We start from the raw sequence: 25,124 nt of genomic DNA on the forward strand, positions 1-25,124 counted from the left end.
CGCTGGCCCGTGCCCTCGGCTATTTTGGGCCCTACACCCTCATTTACTGCACCTCCGCCACGATCTCGCGCCTCTCATCCGCCCCGACCTTCCCGCTCTTCCGCTGTCCATGCTCTAAACGGTGACCTGGGCCTTGATGACATCACCCAGTTGCCCACTTGAAATGACTCACCCTAGAAGTTGTAGTGGTATGCCCACGATGTTGTAGGGCCCGCGCTCGCGCTTTTATCCTCCCAACCTGCGGTGGTGTCCTCTCACAGGTCGGGGTGGCCCTGACATAACGCTCATTGGACAGCATGATTCACCAGTACGGAGTAAACTGGAATGGGGTCGCTACCCGATTGTGAATTGATGCAAATGTGGTCAGAAATAAAAAAAAGAAGAGACAGAGAGTACTGGAGAAAAGCAGAAATGGAGGGTAAAATGGAATAAACTTAACAAAAAATAAATAAAATCATGAATGCAAAAGGATACAAAGAAATCAAAGAAAATGGTAAAGTAAAAAAAAAATCTTTTCTATGGCGTTCATTATGTACAGAGAGATGTTTCAGGCTGTTTTGAAGTGCGGTGGGTAGTGAATTAGGAAAGGAGGAAGCAAGGAAAGTGGATTAAGTGGAAGCAAGAAAAGAGGGTGAGGAGGAAGCAAAAGAATGGATCTCGGAACTAAGATGGGGAGTTCCAAAAGCTAGGAGCATAATGCGTGTATTCTCAAACACATTTAGATTATTAGATACCTTCTAAAAGCATATTGCCAATTCCTATTTGCATTAATGGGCCTGAAATTCCAGCCTTCCCAGGTCTGTACAGACCTGGGAAGGCATCTCAAGTGCACTGTGTGCCGAAAACCGGCTTTTCCGATGTGTCAAGTTCTGGCTTGACAGATCCAACTCATCTCGGCAGCAAGGACATTCGCATGGGTAAGATTGCGCTATTTTCCCATCTCTTGCCCAGCGAATGTCCTTAAAACTCTTGCGCCTCGTAAAAGCTGGCGCATAGTCTACTTTTACCAGCGTTAAGAGTTTTAAAACAATAGAAACATATAAAAATAAAATTTAAAAACACGTGTTAAAAACCCTGCCCATTAAAGTAAGTTTATTTTAAACTCTAATTGCAAAACTCTTTTAAAAATCGTAAAGTATATCTTTTTCCTAACACATTTCATAACTTTAATTTAAATTAATGTTAAATATGTGAGGTGTGTTTTTATTGTGTTTAATGTTTTTTTTTCTCATTAATAGCAATAAGAACAAGTAGATACAGAGTTCTCATTGCTATTAATGAGAATACTGTACCTGATTGACTGCACCTTCTGCGTCCGAACATTAAGGACGGGAGCGCACTCCGAAGCACGGGAAGAGAAGGCATCCCCACCAGAATTGTAGGCGTCTCCGGGACCACCAGGTAAATTAGGAAAAAATTCTCGGGTCGGAGGCGGTCGTCCGAAAGAAGCCTCCGACCAGAATTTCAGGCCCAATATTGTGTTATATTGACAAACAGAACTAATTCGAACCATTGCTGCTTCTCTGTAAACTCACCACAAATCATCAGAAAGGGGTAGATTCTATTGTGTAATAATATTAATGACTTGTGTGTACAGAGCACAATTTCAAAATTTGCAGATGACACAAAACTTGGAAGTATAGTGAACAGTGAGGAGGATAGTGATAGACTTCAAAAAGACATAGAAAGGCTGGTGAAATGGGCAGACACGTGGCAGATGAAATTTAATGCAGAAACGTGCAGAGCATACAGGACACTGGGCTTCACAAATAGAGGCATTGAATACAAAAGCGAGGAAGTTATGATGAGCCTTTATAAAACATTGAAATGACCCCAACTGGAGTAGTGTGTCCAATTCTGGGCACCGCACTTTAGGAAGGATGTGAAGGCCTTTGTGAGAGTGCAGAAAAGATTTAGGAGAATGATTCCAGGGATGAGGGACTTCAGTTACTGGATAGACTGGATATACTGGGGTTGTTCTCCTTAGAGCAGAGGGTTGAGAGGAGATTTGATAGAGGTGTTCAAAAATCATGAGGGGTCTGGACAGATTAGATAGGCAGAAACTGATACCAGAGGACACAGATTTAAGGTGATTGGCAGAAGAACCAAAGGCAACATGAGGGGGAACCTATATTTTAACGCAGCGAGTAACTAGGATCTAGAATGCACTGCCCGAAAGGATGGTGAAGGCTGATTCAATAGTGGCTTTCAAAAAGGGAATTGGATAAGTGCCTGAAGGAAAAATATTGCAGGGCTACAGGGAAAAGGCGGGGGAGTGGGACTAGCTGAGATGCTCTTGCAGAGAGCCGGCATGGGCTCTACAGAATGAATGGCCTCCTTCTATGCTGTAACCATTCTATGATTCTATATCAATGCTATCACTCAATCCGAAGGCACAGCAGACCAATGCATCAATCATATCTTCTCCACTGGTTCACTACTATTCACTGTAGTGCCAGTTCTGTCACACTCTGAACTACTATTTTGTCATCTGGCAATTCCAAGCCCTCCAAACAACCTCCATACTAAATTTGCCACAAAATCTCTTTCTCTCCTCAACTAAAGCAGCTCACATTTCCACCCCTGATCCTGCCACTTAGTGCTGAAACTCACATATTTCAGCAGTGTCCCTTTAAACCCCTCCTCTATTACAGACTTACGTAATACAATTAATTCCACTAAGCTTGCATTTGTCTCTGTTGTTGTGACCATAGAATAATACTTGGCTTCCAACAGAGATTTTCCTATTTCATCTGGCACTCTTGCTTGCCCGTCATTAAGAGCTAAAATGTTCCAGTAGGTCACACATTCTGAATTATCATACTGCCTTTTTAACCTTTATCCGAACTGACAAACTTGACAGGGACCAAATTTGTTCTCCTTCACTGCCTTGGCAGCCTCCACTCAAATAACTTCTTCCAGCACACACAGCACTTGATTGTGACACCGTGTCTATTTACTCTGGCCAAAGGAATATCGTACATGCTGACAGTACATATTCCAAACTCCTTTGCCAGAAGTTCATATGCCTTGGCTTGACTTCTTCAGGTGTTGATGCAACATGCATTGCCACTGTGCTGCCAAAGAAACACAGTTCTTTTACAGCAGCACAAGAAGCTAAGCAAACAATACCGTACACATGGTGATGATATCAAAGCAAGTAAATTCACTCACAGCTTGGACTTTTAAAAAAATATCTCAGCAAGTAAACAGAGATTCAAATAAGTAGGCACTACCTTTATTTTACTTTCTCAGCAAATAATTGTTACAAGGAATACAAGGGCGAAAATTGTACTGGAAAAATAACCTTCCTGCCCGACATATAAAACCTTGATTATGGTCCTTTTTAAAGCAATATGGTCCGAATTAGCGACTAGATCACAGTCGATTGTTTCGTATTTATTATGGCTATTCCAGGGTGAGTTGTCAGCAGATAACTGTTGCACCTTTCCCAGCGCTTAACTGAAGACATGACACTCTCTTGAAGCAGAAACCGAAGGAGGAGGTTCAAAGAAGAGAAATTTGATTTGGCCAACTTACTGAGAATACAAGGTAATCATATACCACTACAACTACAATAACGTGAATTTATATAGCGTCTTTAAAATATCACAACATCCCAAGGTGCTTCACAGGAGTGTTATCAAACAAAGTTTGACACAAGCCACACAAGGAGTTATTGGGGCAGATGACCAAAAGGCTTGGTCAAAGAGATGGGTTTTAAGGAGCGTTTTAAAGGAGGAAGGAAAAGGAGAGAGTCAGAGAGGTTTAGGGAGGCCAGCCAGGAGTGCATTGGAATAGTCAAGTCGAGAAGTAACAAAGGCATGGATGAGGGTTTCACAGCAGATGAGGTGAGGCAGGGGCAGAGTCGGGCAATGTTCCTGAGGTGTAAATAGGTGGTCTTAGTGATGGCGTGGGTAAGTGGTCGGATGTTCATCTCGAGGTCAAAGGTTGCGAACAGTCAGACAGTTGCTAGAGAGAGGGATGGCGTCGGGTGGCTAGGGAACGGAGTTTGTAGCGGGGAACGAAGACAATGGCTTCAGCCTTCCAAATATTTAGTTGGAGGAAATTTCTGTTGATCCAGTTCTGGATATCGAACAAACAGTCCAACAATTTAGAGGGGTAGAGCTGGATGTCATCAGCGTACATATGGAACCGACGCTGTGTTCTCGGATGATACTGCCAAGTGGCAACATGTAGATGAGAAATTAAAGGGGACCAAGGATAGATTCTTGGGGGACACCAGAGGTAAAAGTGCGGAAGCGGGAAGAGAAGCTGTTGCAGGTGATTCTCTGGTTGCAACTGGATGTGCCACCCAGCTGGATGATGGTGGAGAGATATTGATGGAGGATGGTGTGGTCAACTGTGTCAAAGACTGCAGAGGAGGTCAAGAAGAGCGAGGAGGGATAGTTTACCTTTCTCACAGTTACATAGGCTGTCAATTGTGACTTTGAAAAGAGCCATTTCGGTACTGTGGCAGGGGCGGAAACCTGGAGGAATTCAAACATGGAGCTCGGGGAAAAATGGCATGGATTTGGTAGGCGACGGCACATTCAAGGACTTGGGAGGAAAGGGAGTTTGGAGATGGGACAGCAGTTTGCAAGGACAAAGGGGTCAAGGGTTGGTTTTTGAGAGCGGTGATGACGACAGATTTCATAGAAATTTACAGCAAGAAAGGAGGCCATTTCGGCCCATTATGACCGCGCTAGCCGATCAAGAGCTATCCAGCCTAATCCCACTTTCCAGCTCTTGGTCCATAGCCCTGTAGGTTAGCAGTATTTTAAGTGCACATTGAAGTATTTTTTAAGGAGAAATTTGAAGGCGAGGGGGACAGTGCCTGAGGAGCGAGAACTGTTAACAATATCAGCTAACAGGGGAGCAGGAAGGGAAGTTGATGGTCAGCAGTTTAATGGAACTAGGGTCGAGGGAGCAGGAAGTGGGGCTCATAGACAAGAGGAACTCGGAGAGGGTAGGAGGGAAGATAGTCCATTGCCATGTCAATAGAGCGGAGATTGTGAACTAAACAGTATGGTACGGGGTGAAGGGGGGTTGGCGGGAGAAACAAGGAAAACAGATTTGTAACCAGATTGCCATGGAACAGCATGCTATTATTTCAGCCTTCTGGGAACCATGCCACAGTCACATATTGTACTGTCATTTCAGAGTAAAGGAGTTCTCCCAAAATGTTTTTACTGGTGAAAAGTCACATTTACATTGAAAAAAGATAGCTCCTGGAGATTATGTACAGGGAGCGGAGCAGGGGCTGGCTGGATATCATCATCATAGGCAGTTCCTCGGAATCAAGGAAGACTTACTTCCATTCTAAAAGTGAGTTCTTAGGTGGCTGTAAGTCCAATACGAGAACCACAGTCTCTGTCACAGGTGGGGCAGATAGTCGTTGAGGGAAGGGGTGGGTGGGACTGGTTTGCCGCACGCTCTTTCCGCTGCCTGCGCTTGATTTCTGCATGCCCTTGGCGATGAGACTCGAGGTGCTCAGCGCCCTCCCAGATGCACTTCCTCCACGTAGGGCGGTCTTTGGCCAGGGTCTCCGAGATGTCAGTGGGGATGTTGCACTTTATCAGGGAGGCGTTGAGGGTGTCCTTCTAACGTTTCCGCTGCCCACCTTTGGCTTGTTTGCCGTGAAGGAGTTCAGAGTAGAGCGCTTGCTTTGGGAGTCTCGTGTTTCGCATGCGAACGATGTGGCCTATCCAACAGAGCTGATCAAGCGTGATTAGTGCTTCAATGCTGGGGATGTCGGCCTGGTCGAGGACGCTAATGTTGGTGCGTCTGTCCTCCCAGGGGATTTGTAGGATTTTGCGGAGACATCGTTGGTGGTATTTCTCCAGCAATTTGAGGTGTCTACTGTACATGGTCCATGTCTCTGAGCCATACAGGAGGGCGGGTACTACTACAGCCCTGTAGACCATGAGCTTGGTGGCAGTTTTGAGGGCCTGGTCTTCAAACACTCTTTTCCTCAGGCGGCCGAAGGCTGCACCGGCGCACCGAAGGCGGTGTTGGATCTCGTCGTCCATGCCTGCTCTTGGTCATAGGAGGCTACCGAGATATGGGAAATGATCCACGTTGTCCAGGGCTGCACCATGGATTTTGATGACTGGGGGGACAGTGCTGTGCGGTAAGGACAGGCTGATGGCGGACCTTTGTCTTACTGATGTTTAGCGAAAGGCCCATGCTTTCGTACGCCTCAATAAATACGTCGACCTTGTCCTGGAGTTCAGCCTCTGTATGTGCGCAGATGCAGACATCCTCCACGTACTGTAGCTCAATGACAGAAGTTGGGGTGGTCTTGGACCAGGCCTGGAGACGGCGAAGGTTGAACAGGTTCCAACTGGTTCTGTAGTTTAGTTCCACTCCAGTGCAAGCTTGTCGACTGTGAGGTGGAGCATGGCAGCGAGGAAGATTAAAAAGAGGGTCCCGCCTCTTGGACCTTAGAAAGGCCTTTGACACTGTCAACCGGAGGGTCTATGGAGCATCCTCCTCTGTTTCGGATGCCCCCAAAAGTTCGTCATTATCCCCCACCTGCTCCATGACGACTTGCCAGGCCATGATCCTTACCAACGGATCCATCACAGACCCAATCCACGTCCGGACTGGAGTCAAACAGGGTTGCATCATCGTCCCAACCCTCTTCTCAATCTTCCTCACTGCCATGCTCCACCTCACAGTCACTGGCTGGATAATAGATCATGGTAGGTCAGACTTTCTCCAAACTGACCATGATGAGAACCTATTGCTAGCAACTGTCCAATTCAGTTATTCTGCAGTGCAACTGCTCCGTTGAAATGAAAGACACCATGGGTTCTAGAACATTATTTCAGGTAAAATTTATAAATGGGAGCATTTCCCTTACACTATATTTCACCTCTTATATTAAAAAATACCATCTCATTACAGTGGAACAAAATTGTGCAAAATAGATCTTAAAAGGTAGCATTGGAGATAATAAAAAGGACATTTATAGTACTTACATGAAGGAATGATAAACTGTGGTTCTGTGTTACCTGCATAGCCAAGCTTTGTATATCTGAGGGGTGAAAAAAAATTGTACTTAAGACTTTTCTTTTAAAGAATTGGAATATTATTTGTAATTACCTTCATTCCACCAACCTCACTAAAAATTTAATTTTTTTATCATTTTAGACATCATTCAAACTGTAATCTGAGCCAATATTTGCATAAACTCATTCCATACAGTGTATCTGCATAATTTGCAATATGAAAATGTTTAATTAAAGGGTTAGATAGCCCCTTACGCTGATGTAAACAGGCCCTGTGCCTGTTTGCATCAACCGTTTTTACTTACGTGCGGAATTGTTGGCCAGTTGGTGGGCAAATAGCCCAACTCTGCGCCAGCAATTGCTTTTTCGTGGCCCGTGCAGATGGCCTGTCAACGCATGCAGAAATCCCTGAGAGTACATCGTCATACACACCGCAATTTCAGGGTCAATGCTTCTAGAACCTTGCAAAGAATGCAAACTTTCTCAAATTATAATTATATGCCCAAAGATGCATCTCACAGTGCCTTACATGGTGATGGACAAAGAGAGTTGGCATGCAACAGGATGGAAGAGGGTTGGGCTTGGTGTTTGACGCTGTTGAAAGCCGGGAAGGAGGTGACAAGGTGGGGCCGCTGAGGTCGTGGCACAGAGGCTGTAGAAGAGACTGCCAATTGTACAGCAGATATGAGAACGAGGAGCGGCCATCACAAAAGCAGAAGGTGCTCACAGGGCTGGAAAAGATTGCTACAGTCGGGAGAGGACAAGTTCATGGATGGGATTCAATGACCAGCAGGAGCTGGATTTTCGGCTCACTTGCGCCTCGGTTAGCGCTGCGGTGGGACGTTAAATGCTGTTTTTGGGTGTTATGCCGGGCGTCTAGGATTTACCACCTGGGCGGAAGATTCGGCTATTGGTTTGCACCGGCACAAAAACTTACTGCCCCGCCCTCCGTTTTTAGCATGATGATGACATCCATCGTCGTGCAACGCTGCGCTGGCACCCCAGATGGAACATTCGGCCTTGTCGCCTCATTTAACGCCTGCCCCAGGAAACGCCTAAAAAGAAACAGGCAGTCCCAGGGTGCGGCAGGTGGTATTGGCAGCAATTTTAAATGGAGGGATGAGGATCCTACATCGCAGGTCATATTGACTACAACGGCTGCGCACATAATGCTGTGTGAAGCTCCAACTTGCAAACTTCACTTTTATCTGCCATTACAGTGCCCTTACAACTTCAGTCAGAGAATTTAATGGGGGCATTACTAGTTCGCCAGCTTATCATGCTCCGTGCTATTGCCAGGCGGTGTCAAGCTAAAAGAAGGATTCTTCGCCATGTCAGCCGAAGGATGATAAGAGGCCGAAGACGTCCGGGAAGGAGGGCTTATCCCCCACGGGTTTACAGGCACCAAAGCTCAGACCTCCAGCTCTCTGAGGAGCAGTATATGAAAAGGCTGCGCTTCCGAAAGGAAGTGTTGTCAAAGATATGCCATCTCCTACAGGCAGACCCATGCCTACACCGCTCTGGAGGCAGCCTTCAATACACCTCCTCAACCCCCCTCGAATTCATTGTGATGTGCTGCATGTTGCACAGCTTGGCCATCAGGCATTGCCAGTGAGACATATTTTAACAAAAGCAACATTTCAACTACAAACATGGGGATATACTATTAACACTGTTTTGAAACACTGCTTTGAATTAGGCAATCTATATAGGGAAAAAAATTAGTATTTCTGGTGCTGGACTGTCTAAAAACAAATTATATATAGCTACTGCTTTGGTATTGTAGATAAATATAAAACTTTTTTTTTTAAATGGGATATTTGGGCCAGATTCCTCCTTCATTTTTTTTTTATTGCCCTCTCGTGTCAGCCCAAGTCCCACAACAACAAATAACAGACCATCATCACAAAAGCGCCAGGGGTTGAGTTTGTACTGAGATAACATGCCTGGCAATGACAGACTGGACAGACTTTGTCTCTGTCACAGACTTGGCAATCTTTACTTGAGGCAGGTAGGTCCACAGAGCTCCACAGCGCTGCTGATTGACCGGTTCATCTGACTAGCTGAAGGGATCGGCAAAGGGCAGGCAGACAATTATTGGTGCCAGGGGATTGTTAACACCAGTGATATTGGGTAGAGTGGTCCTGCAGCACAAGCAGCACAAAGCTGACAAGTGCTCAGTGCTGGTAGGCTGGTTCAGTTTAAAGAAAGAAAGACTTGCATTTATATATAGCGCCTTTCACGACCACCGGAAGACTCAAAGCGCATTACAGACAATGAAGTACTGTTTGGAGTGTAGCCACTGTTGTAACGTAGGAAATGCGGCAGCCAATTTGCGCACAAGCAAGCTCCCACAAACAGCAATGTGATAATGACCAGATAATCTGTTTTTGTTATGTTGATTGAGGGATAAATAGGGGCCAGTGTTATGGATGTATGTAAACCTCACCAATATGTAAGACTTGCCACCAGGGGGCACACCTGTGGGAGACCTAAGGGTCACCGGTGCACCCTGGGCAAGCAGGTATAAAAGATAATCTACCATGCTGCTTCCTCACTCTGGAGTCACATTAAAGAGACTGTTAGATCTCTTAATTTCCAATGAAATACGAACTCCGATTGTAGTTTTAACTTCTTTATTTTTGGCAGAGAGCAATAACAAGTTCTTGGCTTTAAGCCAGGTCTTTGTCCTTCTGGTACCACATGGTCAAAATGGCTGTACTTATACCTGGATCAATTTACAGAAAAGAACTCGCCTTCTTTAACCTTATTGGCTCAATTAATAGTCTTTTAACCTTTTAATTGGCTCGCTACCCAAGGGTCCTAAAATGTCAAGTTGATTGATGACTTAATGCAACATGCTGAACTGCATGTAGCAGCCATGACTTGGGGGTCTGTGAATTTTCACAGTCTGTCTAAATGCAGCCTGTTTGAATTCTCTATCAGAGACCAACGTCACAACAGTTTGAGCTTACAATAGAGTCTTGTGGATTTATTCTGAACACAACAATTGGCGAGGAGTTACGGATCACGAACTTTCACGCGGTATTGGCTGCCGTTGATATTCTTGAGAGATTTGTTGAGGGTGATGATTGGGAAGCCTTCGTTGAGCGTCTCGACCAGTACTTCATGGCCAACGAACTGGACAAGGCTGAGACGGCAGTCAAGCGCAGGGCGATTCTCCTCACCGTATGTGGGTCTTCGATATATGGCCTCCTCAAAAATCTGCTGGCACCGGACAAACCTTACACAGAGCTGTGCACGTGGGTTCGGGAACACTTCAAGCCGAAGGAGAGCATCTTAATGGCCAGGTATCACTTTTACAGGCACCATCGCTCCGAGGGCCAGAACATGACGAGCTTTGTCGCCGACCTAAGACGCCTTGCAGGACAGTGTGAATTTGCCGGATCTTCGGGGGAAATGCTGCGGGACATTTTCGTGCTTGGAATCGGCCACAAGGTCATTCTTCACAAACTGCTGTCTGCCGAATCCCTAGATCGGGGCAAGGCCATCACAATAGCCCAGGCTTTTATATCCATGGACAACACGAAACAGATATCTTCACAGAATCGAAGCTCACCGGCAAGTACTGTGCCTAAGAAAATGCTTTCAGCAGGCAGAACTGTATATGGCAGGGCCTACACGACCGCAGAGGCCAGACTTAGGCCGAGGGTTGTGAATGTGTATCCATTAACACCATGTTGGCGCTGCGGGGGCAGTCATAGAGCCCATCAATGTCGATTCAAGCACTATGTGTGCAAGGGCTGTGGAACAATGGGGCACCTCCAGCGAAAGTGCAAACGACCTGTGACTCACCACGTGGCAGAGTCAGGAGAGGACGACCGATCCAGCGAGGATCACGCTGAACGAGCGGGAGAGGCAACTCAACCTGAGGATGAAGAGGAAGTGTGTGGGATACACACCTTCACCACCAAAAACCCTACGATAATGTTAAAAGTTAAACTCAACGACACTCCAGTCTCCATGGAATTGGACACGGGGGCGAGTCAAGCAATAATGAGCCAGAAGGCATTTGAGAGGCTGTGGGGCGACAGAGCACAACGACCCAAGCTGATCCCGATTCAGGCAAAGCTACGCACCTACATCAAGGAACTGATACCAGTTATTGGTAGTGCGGACATAAGAGTATCCCATGAGGGAGCAGTGCACGGTTTACCACTGTGGATTGTTTCAGGTGATGGGCCAACGCTGCTTGGTAGGAGGTGGATGGGGAAGATTCGATGGAACTGGGAAGACCTCTATGTACCTTCTCCGGCGAACAATGTCTCCCTTGCTCAAAGGCTGAGCTAGCCCCCACCTTCAGCTGAACCAGGCATCGAAGTGCAGATCAATTTGCAGATCCCCAAGGCACAGGCCGCTCATCACGGCCACGAGGAGGTAAAGATCAACCGAGCAGTGGTACAGGCATGGTACCCACCACCCAAAGCCGACAATCTCTTTGCGAAGATGGAAGAGGCTCCAGGTCGACCAAGCAGAGTGGTACTCCGGCCAAAACGATCCGAATGAGTCTTCCTGACGCCAGAAGCAAAATTGCCGGGAAGGAAGACCGCGGCAGTCGGCATCACAGACACGGGACGAGAGAGCGTCCAGACCACGGATGATAGAGCGTCCAGACCACGGGATGTCGCGCAACGAAACAGAGGCATGTGTTGCCCAGCAAGGAAGATGACTGGGCTTGGCGCAAAGTTAAAGGGGCGGCCGCTGAGAAGGCCAAGAACCCACCACGTTCCAATAAGTTGTTTGCACTGTGTAACCCATGTGAGCGCTCTTTCGCGGCTAATGATGCATTATCACATGGGGTCGGGGGTACCTTACAACAAGCCAAAGTAGCAGGCGAACACCAACAGGTCGTATATGTATCTGACAAAGTACTTGTAACAAGTGATGTGTTATCACACAGGGTCGGGCGTGGTGTACAGCAAGCCAAAGTAGCGGGCGAGCCCTAACCCGTTGTACATGTATCCAATAAGTTAACCAAGGCAGTAGACTGCGTTCACGGGACAAAAGAGACGTACCAAGGAGTGTCCCAATATTTGCTCGAGTCAGACAAGCTGCCAATCTCACAATTTTTGGAGAGCAGAGGTACTATTATCAATGCTTTGTTTCAACTATGTCTAACTCTGTCTGTGCACTGTAACATGATCCGCCACGGGCCAGGCACTGAGAACGGTGCTGATCCCCTCAGTTGGCTACCATTGCCCACCACCGGGGTGGAAACGGCACAGCCCACAGACCTGCCCGTTGTTATGGAAGTGCTAGAGAGCGAGGGGTCAACCATAACGGCTTCCCAGTTTAGGACCTGGACTAGCCAGGATCGCATGTTACCGCCTGCTAACGGCGAACCGCTAGACAGGATGTTGCAGCTTACCCGTCGCAAAAAAGAAATGCTCATCCCATCAGATTATGGGGCAATCCTGCAACATTGCAAAGAAAGGCTGGGAGGCTACACACAGTCGGTGGTCCGGGGCCTCCATAACATGGCCCAGGATCCACTACTGAAAGTCTCAAGGCCATATTGGCCATCCTTGGCTTACCAGACCTTAGAGTCTGCGACAATAGTCCGGAGCGGGCAGCCCAAATCATAAAGCCAAGCACCACACGTCACAGTAAGACTCCCTACAGACCCAGCTATCCTGGGTGCTACGCAGTCACCGGACAGAATCACTCAGAACCGAGCCTTCCGTATGCTATCAGCAGAGAATGTACCATGATCATACGGCTCCTCCACGCAACATCAGAATAAATGATGTAGACCATGCTCATGGCCCCAGATGAGCTGCTAGCACTGTATTAGCCAAAGAGGGGAATGGAGTGTTTGTGATGAAAATGGAGTCTTTGCTGTGAAACCACGTAATGGGCAAACGCAGAAAGCATTTGGACCAGACCAAACTGCGAACTACAGATAACCAGGAACCACTGTGAAGGGACCTGGCTCCCAGAGACCCACTAACACAATCGACCTCGCTGTCAACCACGAGGATGAACCCACCATGCCCGTCAGTCTGATCAGACCAGCCGCGCTGCAGTGCAGCAATGATCCGACCAACTCACCCATGCTAGGACTACAACTCAGGCGATCGCCCCGGGAACGCAGAGCCCCAGATCGCCTCAACCTGTAAATAACTTGTACATAAGACTTTTGGGGGGGGAGGGGGGTGATGTTATGTATGTATGTAAACCTCACCAATGTGTAAGACTTGCTACCAGGGGGCACACCGGTGGGAGACCCAAGGGTCACCTGTGCACCATGGGCAAGCAGGTATAAAAGGCAGTCTACCATGCTGCTTCCTCACTCTGTAGTCACATTAAAGAGACCAAGGTCACAACAGTTTGAGCTTACAATACAGTGTAATTCTGAACACAACAGCCAGGACACCAGGGATAACTCCCCTGGCTCGTCTTAGGAATATGGGGTACTGAAGGAAAGTGGGGCCCTTTATGCTCTTGCCAACAGGTTTTCTCTGAGCTTAGGGGGGCGATGGAAAGATATATTCAATGCACATCAGTGAAACAAAAAACTCGTAAGCATGGTGACTGGTTTCTATGCATGTTAGATATCAGATAACCAAAATAAAAACAAAAAAAAAAGAACTTAGTCAACAGCAATAAGAATTTAAACCAGTGCAAATGTTCTCAAATAAATATATGAACAAGATTAATGCCACAAACATGGAGGACTTGATTATTCACAAGCAGAACACATTCTGTATTTCACAGTTCCCAAAGTATTAATTATTTAACTTATATATAGATTTAAATTAGATTAATTAAAGTTTACATTTCTGATTTAGCTTTTAGTATGAATTACAACTAGTACAAAGGATAGCTGTCTCTCTACAGAACTGAGTGTTTACCATCTTAAATCACCAAAGGGTTCAATTCACAGGGCTAACTTTGCCTTAAATTAATATTCTGCAGCACTGAGTCACAGAACTAGGGCAAGGTTTCAGCTTTGCAACTGAATGGAATTGCTTTTTCTTTTGTACAAAAAGGGATGCGTTCTCTTTTCTTGCTGGTCTCCTCTCAGCACACACTACCCCAGCAGTGGGCAGACAGATGACCTGCTCCAAGACATCTGCAAATGCAGCTCCATCACTGAACGGTTGGGGGATGGTCTTTTAGCAGCATCCGAGAAAGCACCTCTTTGATAGCACAACAGATTTGCTCAGCAACTCCCCACACCACAGATCAGGAACTCACTGTGTGATGGAATCATAGAATTACATAGAAAGTAGAACACAGAAACAGACCATTTGGCCCAACAGGTCTGTCCCAAAGTTTGTGCTCCACATGAGCCTCCTCCCACCCTGCTTCATCTGACCCCATCAGCATAACCTACTATTCTTTTCACTCTTGAATCAAAAGCCCATCCTGCAGGATATCACAAAGTATCACTGTTATGTCTGTAATGCACTTATGAATGATTCCACGAGGCAATGTGTTGTACTCAAACTGTAGCGATCTTGGTCCTTTATTTGTAACTCCTGCGTGAGGCACAAGCATGGTGGGCAGCCTTTTATACTGGGCCCTGCACACCTATGCAGGTGACCCTCAGGTCTCCCACCGCAGTGCCCTCTGATGGACAGCCTGTGCCACAGGGGCAGGAAACCCCAGTCTCTACCAGTTGCACCCTCCAGTGGTGCCAGCATAGTATGTACACATTGTAAACCTTATTGATGTTACCTGACGTACTAAGTCTCCATCTTGCAACTATATAGTGACTACACAGAAAGTATATCTATAGTCTGCATATATAACCACCATCTTATTTCTGAAATTACACCTGATTCAGCTGCTATATTATTCTGAATTAAGATACAATGGGGCCGAAATTGCCCTCCGCCCAAAATGGGGCACATCTACCCATTTTTAAGTGTTCCATCCGCCCCAATGCATGGGGCAGACAAGCCGGCGATTTTTAAGCACTTTGTTTTTTGTTTCCGGTCGGAGCAGTGTTGGTGTCGGGAGAGGGGTGGAAGTACGTGAGGGCGTGTTGGAACAGCTGTCATCGGCGGTACGTAAGTGGGGGTGGGTCGGAACAGCCGTCGCTCCAGATCATCGGCGCTGCGCTGATGACATCAATTAAAGGGGAGGGCCACTGAAAATTCTGCAGCCACTTTACTGGCAAACACTGGGCCACCAGGGAGGGTTTTGGCCGGTCCAGCAGCCTGGCACCCGAGAGGGGTTGCCAGGCTGCCTGTTGACGGCCCAGCCGAACCAGTGGGCATAACAGTCGGCCCAACCTGGCAGTCAGCCCACAATAAAAAATAAAATGGAGTCGCCAGCAGCTCAACCTCCCCTTTAAGGGCGGATGCGTCGTCCCGCCACAGACTGCTCCCCGCCGGGGAAAACAGTAAGTGGCACCGACCGGCGGCGACACTGCTCCCGCAGGGCAATACCGCGCGAAGGTCAGAAAGGGGTTGGCGTATGCCCGACGCAATGGGAACATAGGCGGAGCGGAAACCCATTCCCACCAATTCCAGCCTGGGGGCAAATTCGGTCCGGTTGGCCCATCTGTCTGCCCCCTGGCTGGTAAGACGTCTCCGCTCCATCCCCACCTCCCGGAGGCAGTAATGGAGCTTATGGAGGGAGGCAATTTCTGCCTCAATGAATCAAAACACACGTAGACACATAAAATTCTGATAGGATTGGACAGGTTAGATGCAGGAAAAATATTCCCGATGTTGGGGAAGTCCAGAACCAGGGATCACCGTCGAAGGATAAGGGGTAAGCCATTTAGGAAGTCTTCACTGAGAGAGTTGTAAACCTGTGGAATTCTCTACCACAGAAAGTTGTGGAGGCCAGTTCGTTCGATATATTCAAAAGGGTGTGGCCCTTATGGCTAAAGGGATCAAGGGGTATGGAGAGAAAGCAGGAATGGTGTACTGAAGTTGCATGATCGGCCATGATCATATTGAATGGTGGTGCAGACTCGAAGGGCCAAATGGCCTACTCCTGCACCTATTTTCTATGTTTCTCTGTTTCTAGACTGGGAGAAGTAGAACAGCTCAAGTATTAAAGGCAATGAATTTCTAGAATTTATTCAGGACTTTTTCTAGAACAATATGTTTCAGAACCGACAAGGGAACAGGCCATACTAGATTTAGTGATGAGTAATGAACTAGAACTAGTTAACAGTCTGACAGTAACAGACCATAATATGACTGAATGAGAACGGAGAGTAATCCAAGGTTTTAAATTTAAGTAAGGTAAACTGCGAAAGGGTAGAAATCAATTGACCACAGTAAACTGGGCTAATCTATCAATAGGTAAATCTTCAATCAAACAGTGGGAATATTCAAAGAGTTATTTGGTATGATACAAAACCTGTATATACCCGTAAATGGCAATGGTTTCACTTACGTAGTTAAGCAACCATGGTCAACAAAGAAGGTAAAAAAAACAGTATGCACCCAAAGCAAAAGGTTTACACAAATGAAAAGAAAAGTGCAAATTCTGCAGACAGAGAACTATGAAAAGCAATAAAAAGATACAAAGCTAGTGATAAGAGGTATAAAAAGGAAATATGGGGGAAAACTTACAAAGGATATCAAAGCTAACTGTAAAGGTTTTTAGAAGCATATTGCAAAAAAGAGAAGAGTGGTAATGAGTAATGAGGGGCCATTAAAGACGATACGAAAGGGGAAACGATAATGGAAAAACAAGAAAATTGCAGACTTGTTCAATTAATATTCCATATCCATTTTCACAGTGAAGAAAGACAAAATAACAATGGGACCCTAAAAATAAGTCAATGGGAGGAACTTTGTGGATTTCTTACAAGTTTTTTAAAAAATGGTAGTAGAGAAAATAACGGGACTCAAGATAGACAAATCTCCAGGACGTGATGGTTTCCACCCCAGGGTATTAAAATAAATAGGTGAGGAAATTGCAGATGCATTAGTCATAATTTTCCAAAGCTTTCTAAATTCATGAATTGTGCCTTTGGATTGGAAAATTATAAATGTTACTCCATTATTTGAAAAGGGAGGTAGAGAGAAACCAGGTAACTACAGACCTGTCAGCTTAAGATCAATTGTGGGGAAACTACTGGAACCTATTTAAAAACAAAGTGACTGAGCACTTGGACAAGTATCAGTTAAATCAAAGACAGTCAGCATGTCTGACTAATCAAGCTGAATTTTTTTGAGGAGCATGGTGGTCAGGGGAGTATCTATGGATATGGGCCACATGGAATTACGGAAGACATTTGATAAGTGATTTGCAAAAATTAGAGCTCACAGCATTGGAGTTAACCTTGTAACATGAGTCAGCAATTGGTTAGAAGGTATGAGATAAAGCGCCAGGAAAAAAGATTCATCCCAGGGATCTGTACTGGGGCCTCAGCTTTTCACTACATATAAATAAATTACTTGGATGAAGGAAGACACAGTCGTATATCCAAGTTAGGAGGCACAGTAAATTGTGTGGATGGAAGCAGGAAGTTACAAAAGGGACATAGACAGATTAAATGCGCTGCAAACTATGGCAGATGTAGTTCAATGTGGGGGATGAGAAAGACAAATCGGAATATATTCTTAATGGTGAGCGACTTGGGAGCTGTAGAGGAGCAAAGATGTCCATATACACAAATCGCTAAAAGCTGGTGCACAGGTCACAAAAGGCTAATAGAATGTTGGCCTTTATCGCAAGGGAATTGGAATTCAAAAGTGAGGAAGTGATGCTTCAGTTGTGCAGAGACTTGGTCAGAATCCAATCAGAAGTACTGTGTTTAGTTTTGGGCACCGAACCTCAGGAAAAATATCAAAACGGCTCTCATCAAAGTCACAAATTACACCCTTTGACTGTGACAAAGGTAAACTATCCCCTCCTCGTCCTTCTCGACCTGTCTGCAGCCTTTGACACGGTTGACCACGCCATCCTCCTCTAATGCCTCTCCACCGTCGTCCAGCTGAGTGGGACTGCACTCACCTGGTTCTATTCTTATCTATCTAATCGTAGCCAGAGAATCACCTACAATGGCTTCTCTTCCCACTCCTGCATAGTTACCTCTGGTATCCCCAAGGATCTATCCTTGGCCCTCTCCTATTTCTCATCTACATGTTGTCCCTTGGCAGCATCATCTGAAAACACAGCGTCAGTTTCCATATGTACGCTGATGACACCTAGCTCTACCTCACAACTTCTCTCGACCTCTCCACGGTTTCTAAATTATCAGACTGTTTGTCCTACATCCAGTACTGGATGAGCAGACATTTTCTCCAATTAAATATTGGGAAGGTCGAAGCCAATGTCTTTGGTCCCTGCCAAACTCGGTTCCCGAGCCACCGACTCCAACAATCTCCCTAACATCTGTCTGTGGCTGAACCACGTTGTTCGCAAACTTGGTGCCATTTGACCCTGAAATGAGCTCCGACCACATATCCGCGGCCTAACTAAGACTGTCTAAGATGCAGGAGGAAGATAGGGAAAGCAATAGTGGTAGGGGATTCAATGGGGGGGAAAATTGCGGTCAGAGACTTCCTTCGTGTGAATGCCTCCGACCCAAAAGAAATCTACGAAAAGTACCTGGTGGTCCCGGAAGAACATAGGTCGGAGGCCTAGATTCGCTGCGCTGTGCTTGGGGAGATGCATTTCAGATACGTACATATAAGCTGGAGTCATGTGGGCCTGGACCACCAATCACTATGCAGTATTCTCATTGATAAAAATGGGAGCTCTGTTTGTACGGTCTCCCATTATCATTAATGAGAAAAACCCGTGAAACACCGAAACACAGCATAATAAATAAAACATATTTAAAATTAATTGAAATTAAATGTAATTAAATGTTTTAGAAATGTTTTTTTTCTTTTTAATGTGTTTTAATAGTGTTAAAAATAAACTCACCTTATTGGACAGGGGTTTTTAAATATAAAAATGAGTGTTTAAATTTCATTTTGATATGTTTTAAAACTTACACTCGTAAAAGTAAGCTATGCGTCTGCTTTTACCAGGCGTAAAAGTTTTAAGGACATTCATTAGGCAAATAACCCAATCTCTGCCACGCGGATATCTTTCTCCCGTGACAAATCGGAAAAGCCGGTTTTCAGCGCATGTGCATTGTGCCCCGAAAACCGGCTTTTGCGTGGCCTCGCCGGTCCGTGCGTACTTCATATGGATTCCGCGAGGCCGGAATTTTCGGCCCAATAGTTAGGGGTTTCTGCAGCCGCAGAGGTGACTCCAGGATGGTATGTTGCCTCCTTGGTGCCAGTAATAGTATAAAAGGCAGAAAGGGGAAAGAATTTCTGAAGTGTGTTCAGGAAAACTTTCTTGATCAGTATGTTTCTGGCCAAACAAGGAAGGAGGCATTGCTGGATCTGGTTCTGGGGAATGAGCTAGGTCAAGAGGAGCAAGTGTCGGTAGATGAACATTTAGGGAACAGTGCTCATAATATCATAAGTTTTATATTAGCTATGGAAAAGGACAGGGAGCAATCTAGAGTAAAAATACTTAATTGGAGGAAGGCCAATTTCAGTGGGATGAGAACAGATCTGGCCCGGGTAAACTAGAATCAAAGATAGCAGGCAAAGCTGTGGTGGAACAATGGGCTGCCTTTAAACTGGAAATAGTCAGTTACAGTTGAGGTACATTCCCACTAGGGGGAAAGGCAGGGCAACTATAGTCAGAGCTCCCTGGATAACGAGAGAGTGAGATGAAGCAGAAAAAGAGCTCGTATGACAGATGTCAGGTCGAGAATACGTCTGAGAATCAGGCTGAATATAGAAAGTTCAGAGAAGTGAAAAAGAAAATAAGAGGGGCAAAGAGAGGGTATGAGAATAGAATGTCAGCTAACATAAAAGGTAATCCAAAAGTCTTCTATAGGCATATAAATAGTAAACGAGTAGTAAGAGGAGGGGTGGGGCCGATTTAAGGACCAAAAAGGAGACCTCACATAGAGCAGAGGGTATGGCTGAGGTACTAAATGAGTACTTTGCATCGGTCTTCACCAAGGAAGGGAATAAGGGGTTATGGGGAGCGGGCAGGGTAGTGGACCCGAGTCCATGATCGGATCAGCCATGATCATATTAAATGGCGGAGCAGGCTCGAGGGGCCAGATGGCCTACTCCTGTTCCGATTTCTTATGTTATGTTCTAAGATGCTGCTAAAGACATAGTGAAGGAGGAGGTAGCGGAGATATTAGATGGATTAAAAATTGATAAAGACGAGATACTGGAAAGGCTGGCTGTACTTGAAGTTGATAAGTCACCAGGACCGGATGGGATGCATCCTCGGATGCTGAGGGAAGTGAAGGAAGAAATTGCGGAGGCGCATAATCTTCCAATCCTCCTTAGAATTGGTGGTAGTGCCAGAGGATTGGAGAATTGCAAATGTTACACCCTTGTTCAAAAAAGGGTTAAAAGATAAACCCAGCAACAAAGGCCAATCAGTTTAACCTCGGTAGTGGGGAAGCTTTCAGAAACAATAATCAGGGAGAAAATTAAGAGTCACTTGGACAAGTGTGGATTAATTAAGGAAAGCCAGCATGGATTTGCTAAAGGAAAATCGTGTTTAACCAACTTGAGCGAGTTTTTTGATGAGGTAACAGAGGGAGTTGATGAGGGCAATGTGGTTGACGGGTGTACATGGATTTCCAAAAGGCATTCGACAAAGTTCCACATAATGGGCTTCAACTTTGCTGGCAAGCCTATGGAATAAAAGGGACATAGAAACATAGAAAATAGGTGCAGGAGTAGGCCATTCGACCCTTTGAGCCTGCACCGCCATTCAATGAGTTCATGGCTGAACATGCAACTTCAGTACCCCATTCCTGCTTTCTCGCCATAACCCTTGATTCCCCCTAGTAGCAAGGATTACAACTAACTCCTTTTTGAATATATTTAGTGAATTGGCCTCAACAACTTTCTGTGGTAGAGAATTCCACAGGTTCACCACTCTCTGGGTGAAGAAGTTTCTCCTCATCTCGGTCCTAAATGGCTTATCCCTTATCCTTAGACTGTGACCCCTGGTTCTGGACTTCCCCAACATTGGGAACATTCTTCCTGCATCTAACCTGTCTAAACCCATCAGAATTTTTAACATTTCTATGAGATCCCCTCTCATTCTTCTGAACTCCAGTTGATCCAGTCTTTCTTGATGTCAGTCCCGCCATCCCGGGAATCAGTCTGGTGAACCTTCGCTGCACTCCCTCAATAGCAAGAATGTCCTTCCTCAAGTTAGGAGACCAAAACTGTACACAATACTCCAGGGTGTGGCCTCACCAAGGCCCTGTACAACTGTAGGAACACCTCCCTGCCCCTGTACTCAAATCCCCTCGCTATGAAGGCCAACATGCCATTTGCTTTCTTAACCGCCTGCTGTACCTGCATGCCAACCTTCAATGACTGATGTACCATGACACCCAGGTCTCGTTGCACCTCCCCTTTTCCTAATCTGTCACCATTCAGATAATAGTGTGTCTCTCTGTTTTTACCACCAAAGTGGATAACCTCACATTTATCCACATTATACTTCATCTGCCATGCATTTGCCCACTCACCTAACCATTCCAAGTTACTCTGCAGCCTCATAGCATCCTTCTCGCAGCTCACACTGCCACCCAACTTAGTGTCATCCTCAAATTTGGAGATACTACATTTAACAGTGGGGCATGGAAACAAAGTTGGCTAAGTGACAGGAAGCAGAGTAGTGGTGAACATTCCGAAGGGATCGCTCCCTGGTTCATTCCGCAGTCACCCCCAGCACCCCCTCCCCTTCCCACTGCACCTTCACGTGCAAGCGCAGGAGATACAACAGCCACCCTTTTACCTCCTCCCTTCCCACTATCGAGAACCCCAAATACTCTTTCCAGGTGAAACAGCGATTTACTTATACTTCTTTCAATTTAGTATACAGTATTCGCTGCTCACAATGTGGTCTCCTCTACACTGGGGAGACCAAACGCAGATTGGGTGACCGCTTTGCAGAGCACTTCTGTTCAATCCATAAGCTTGACCCTAAGCTTCCGGTTGCCTGTCACTTTAATTCCCCGCTCCACTCCCACATCTCCATCCTCGGCCTCCTACACTGTTCCAATGAAGCTCAACACAAGTGCGAGGAACAGCATCTCACCTTTCGTTTAGGCACTTTACAGCCTTCTGGACTCAACATCGAGTTCAACAATTTCAGATAACCTCTGCCCATTTTTGTCTCTCTCCCCCCCGCCAGCGATATTATGTTTTTTTTCTCTTTGTCTCCAATTGCAGCTGGTCATTATTCCACCATTCTCACCCTATCTAGACTAAACTTTGTCTAATTTCTGCCATTACCATTTCAATTCGGCCCATCATCTCTTTTGTCCCTCTAATCTCTCCAGCCTTCCACCCTAACACAGACCTTCCCTTTTGTTCTTCCCCTCCTCCTTTCAGTGCTCCTTAAGAATCTGTTCTTTTCGAACATTCGCCAGTTCTGACAAAGGGTCATCGACCTGAAACGTTAACTCTGTTTTTCTCTCCACAGATGCTGCCTGACCCGCTGAGATTTCCACCATTTTCTGTTTTTATTTCAGGTTCCAGCATCTGCAGTATTTTGCTTTTGTATTGTACTGGTGAAAAGTTGTTTTTCAGACTGACGGAAGGTGGTTTTCCCCCAGGGGTCGGTTCTCGGACCACTGCTTTTCTTGATATATATTAATGACTTGGATGTGGTTGTACTGGGCATAATTTCAAAATTTGCAGATGACTACAAAACTTGGAAGTATAGATGAACAGTGAAGAGGATAGGGATAGACTTCAAGAAGACACAGACAGGTGGAATGAGCAGACATGCGGCAGATGAAATTTAAATGCAGCAAAGTGTGAAGTGATACATTTTGGTAGAAAGGATGAAAGGAAGAAATATTAACTAAAGGGTATAATCCTAAAGGGGGTGCATGAACAGAGACACCTAGGGGTGAATGTGCTCACATCGTTGAAAGTGGCAGGGCAGGTTGAGAAAGCAGTTAAAAAAGCTTGTGAGACCCTGGGCTTCATGAATAGAGGCATTGGGACCTGAGTTGCTCCTGTTTTTTTGGAGCAACTGGTTTAGAATGGAGTATCTTAGAAATTACAATTCTCAGCATTTAGTTTGCTCCAGTTCTAGTCAGTTAGAACAGTTTCAGTTTGGAACAGAATTTTTTTCCCCAAAAGGGGGCGTGTCCGGCCACTTACGCGCATTTTGAAAGTTTAGGCAGTGAAAACTTACTCCAAACTAACTTAGAATGGACTAAGTGTAGATTTTTGTATGCCTACACTTAGAAAATCAGGTGTAGGTTACAAATCAGGCGTAGGGAATGGGGGGGGGGGGTGCGGGGGCGTTTAAAGGGAAGTTTACAAACATAAAACACTTCAGTTTTACAAATAAAGAGCTATCATCAACAATAAATGATAAATACATCAATAAATCAATAAAAAAAATTAATAAAAATAATTTTTTTTTTAAATCAATAAGTAAAATATTTTCTACTTACCGACTGCAGCACTGGGAGCCCTCCAACAGCATACTGGGACGCCACGCCACCCCACACCCCACACCCCCCAAGTGTGTCTCTGTCAGTGTCTCTATCTCTCGGTCTGTCTCTCTCACTTTCTGTCTGTCAGTGTCTGTGTTTCTGACAGCGAGGGGAGGGGGGGGGTGGAGAGGGAGAAGAGGGGGGGAGAGGGAGAGGTAGAGGGGTGAGGGAGAGGTAGAGGGGGGGGAGAGGGAGAGGTAGAGGGAGTGGGAGAAAGAGAGGGAGAGGGGGAGAGGGCGAGAGAGGGAGGGGGGGGGAGAGGGCGAGAGAGGGAGGGGGGGGAAGAGGGCGAGAGAGGGAGGGGGGGGAGAGGGCGAGAGAGGGAGGGGGGGGGAAGAGGGCGAGAGATGGAGGGGGGGGGAGAGGGCGAGAGAGGGAGGGGGGGGAGAGGGCGAGAGAGGGAGGGGGGGGGAAAGAGGGCGAGAGAGGGAGGGGGGGGAGAGGGCGAGAGAAGGAGGGGGGGGAGAGGGCGAGAGAGGGAGGGGGGGGGAAGAGGGCGGGAGGGAGAGGGCGGGAGGGAGGGGGGGAGAGGGCGGGAGGGAGGGCGAGGGCGGGAGGGAGGGAGGGGGGGAGGGAGGGGGGGAGGGAGGGGGGGAGGGAGGGGGGGAGGGAGGGGGGGGAGAGGGCGGGCGGGAGGGAGGGGGGGGGGGGAGAGGGCGGGAGGGAGGGAGGGGGGGGGAGAGGGCGGGCGGGAGGAAGGGGGGGAGAGGGCGGGAGGGAGAGGGCGGAGAGGGAGGGGGGGAGGGGGGGAGAGGGGGGGGGGGAGAGAGGGCGGGGGGGGGGAGAGAAGGGAGGGAGGGGGGAGAGGAGAGAAGGGGGGGGGAAGAGGAGAGAGGGGGGGGAAGAGGAGAGAAGGGGGAGGGTTAGAGGAGAGAAGGGAGGGAGGACGAGAGGCGAGAAGGGAGGGAGGACGAGAGAAGGGGGGGGACGAGAGAAGGGATCGGGGGCGAGAGAAGGGATCGGGGGGTTGGGGGAAGAGAGGAGAGGGAGGCTGAACGGGCCCGGCCCAAGATTTCGGGCCCACCACCGGATTTACAGGTAGGTGGCCGGGGGTCCGGTTGGGTCTGGTCCGGGGGCAGCGGAAGCGGGGGTGGGGTCGGGTCGGGTCCGGGGGGAGGGGGGAGTGGGAGCGGGAGTCGAATCGGGTCGGGTAGGGGGTCGGGGTAGCGGGAGTCGAGTCGGGTCAGGTCGGGTCCAGTCCGGGGGGGGCGGGTCCGGTCCAGGGGCAGTGGGGAGTGGGAGTCGAGTCGCGTCGGGGTGGGGGGGAGCGGGGGTCGGGTCAGGTCGGGAGGAAGCAGGAGCTGGGCGTGGGAGGTGCAGCCTTATCCACGCAGCCCCAGTGAGGCCATCCGGCCAGGGCTAGGGGCTGCGTGCTTCGGGCCCCTCCCACACAGTTTTGGGCCCTGGAGCTACTGCACATGCGCGCCCACATGTGCAGAGGTCCCGGCACTGTTTTCAACGCAGGGACCTGGCTCCGCCCCCCACAGCTCGTGCTGCGCTGCGTCCAGCTCCAGAGGACCTGCAGGGAGCCGGAGAATCGGTAAATGTTTTTCAGGCGCTCTTTGTGGCGCGAAAAACAGGCGTTGAGGTTGGGGCTG

General features: G+C 47.3%; 1 protein-coding gene across 2 annotated transcripts in view; it reads right to left on the minus strand.

Annotated features, from left to right (window-relative positions):
* Positions 1–25,124, minus strand: part of LOC139264009 (actin-related protein 3B) — a 184,602-nt gene that overhangs the window by 139,969 nt on the left and 19,509 nt on the right. For both annotated transcript variants that reach the window (XM_070880112.1, XM_070880111.1), the window contains exon 2: positions 6,987–7,042. In XM_070880112.1, the coding sequence (XP_070736213.1) occupies positions 6,987–7,042 (56 nt within the window). The remainder of the gene's footprint in view (positions 1–6,986; positions 7,043–25,124) is intronic.

This window comes from Pristiophorus japonicus, chromosome 5 (assembly GCF_044704955.1).
Source record: "Pristiophorus japonicus isolate sPriJap1 chromosome 5, sPriJap1.hap1, whole genome shotgun sequence".
In the NCBI taxonomy this organism is placed as follows: Eukaryota; Metazoa; Chordata; class Chondrichthyes; family Pristiophoridae; genus Pristiophorus; species Pristiophorus japonicus.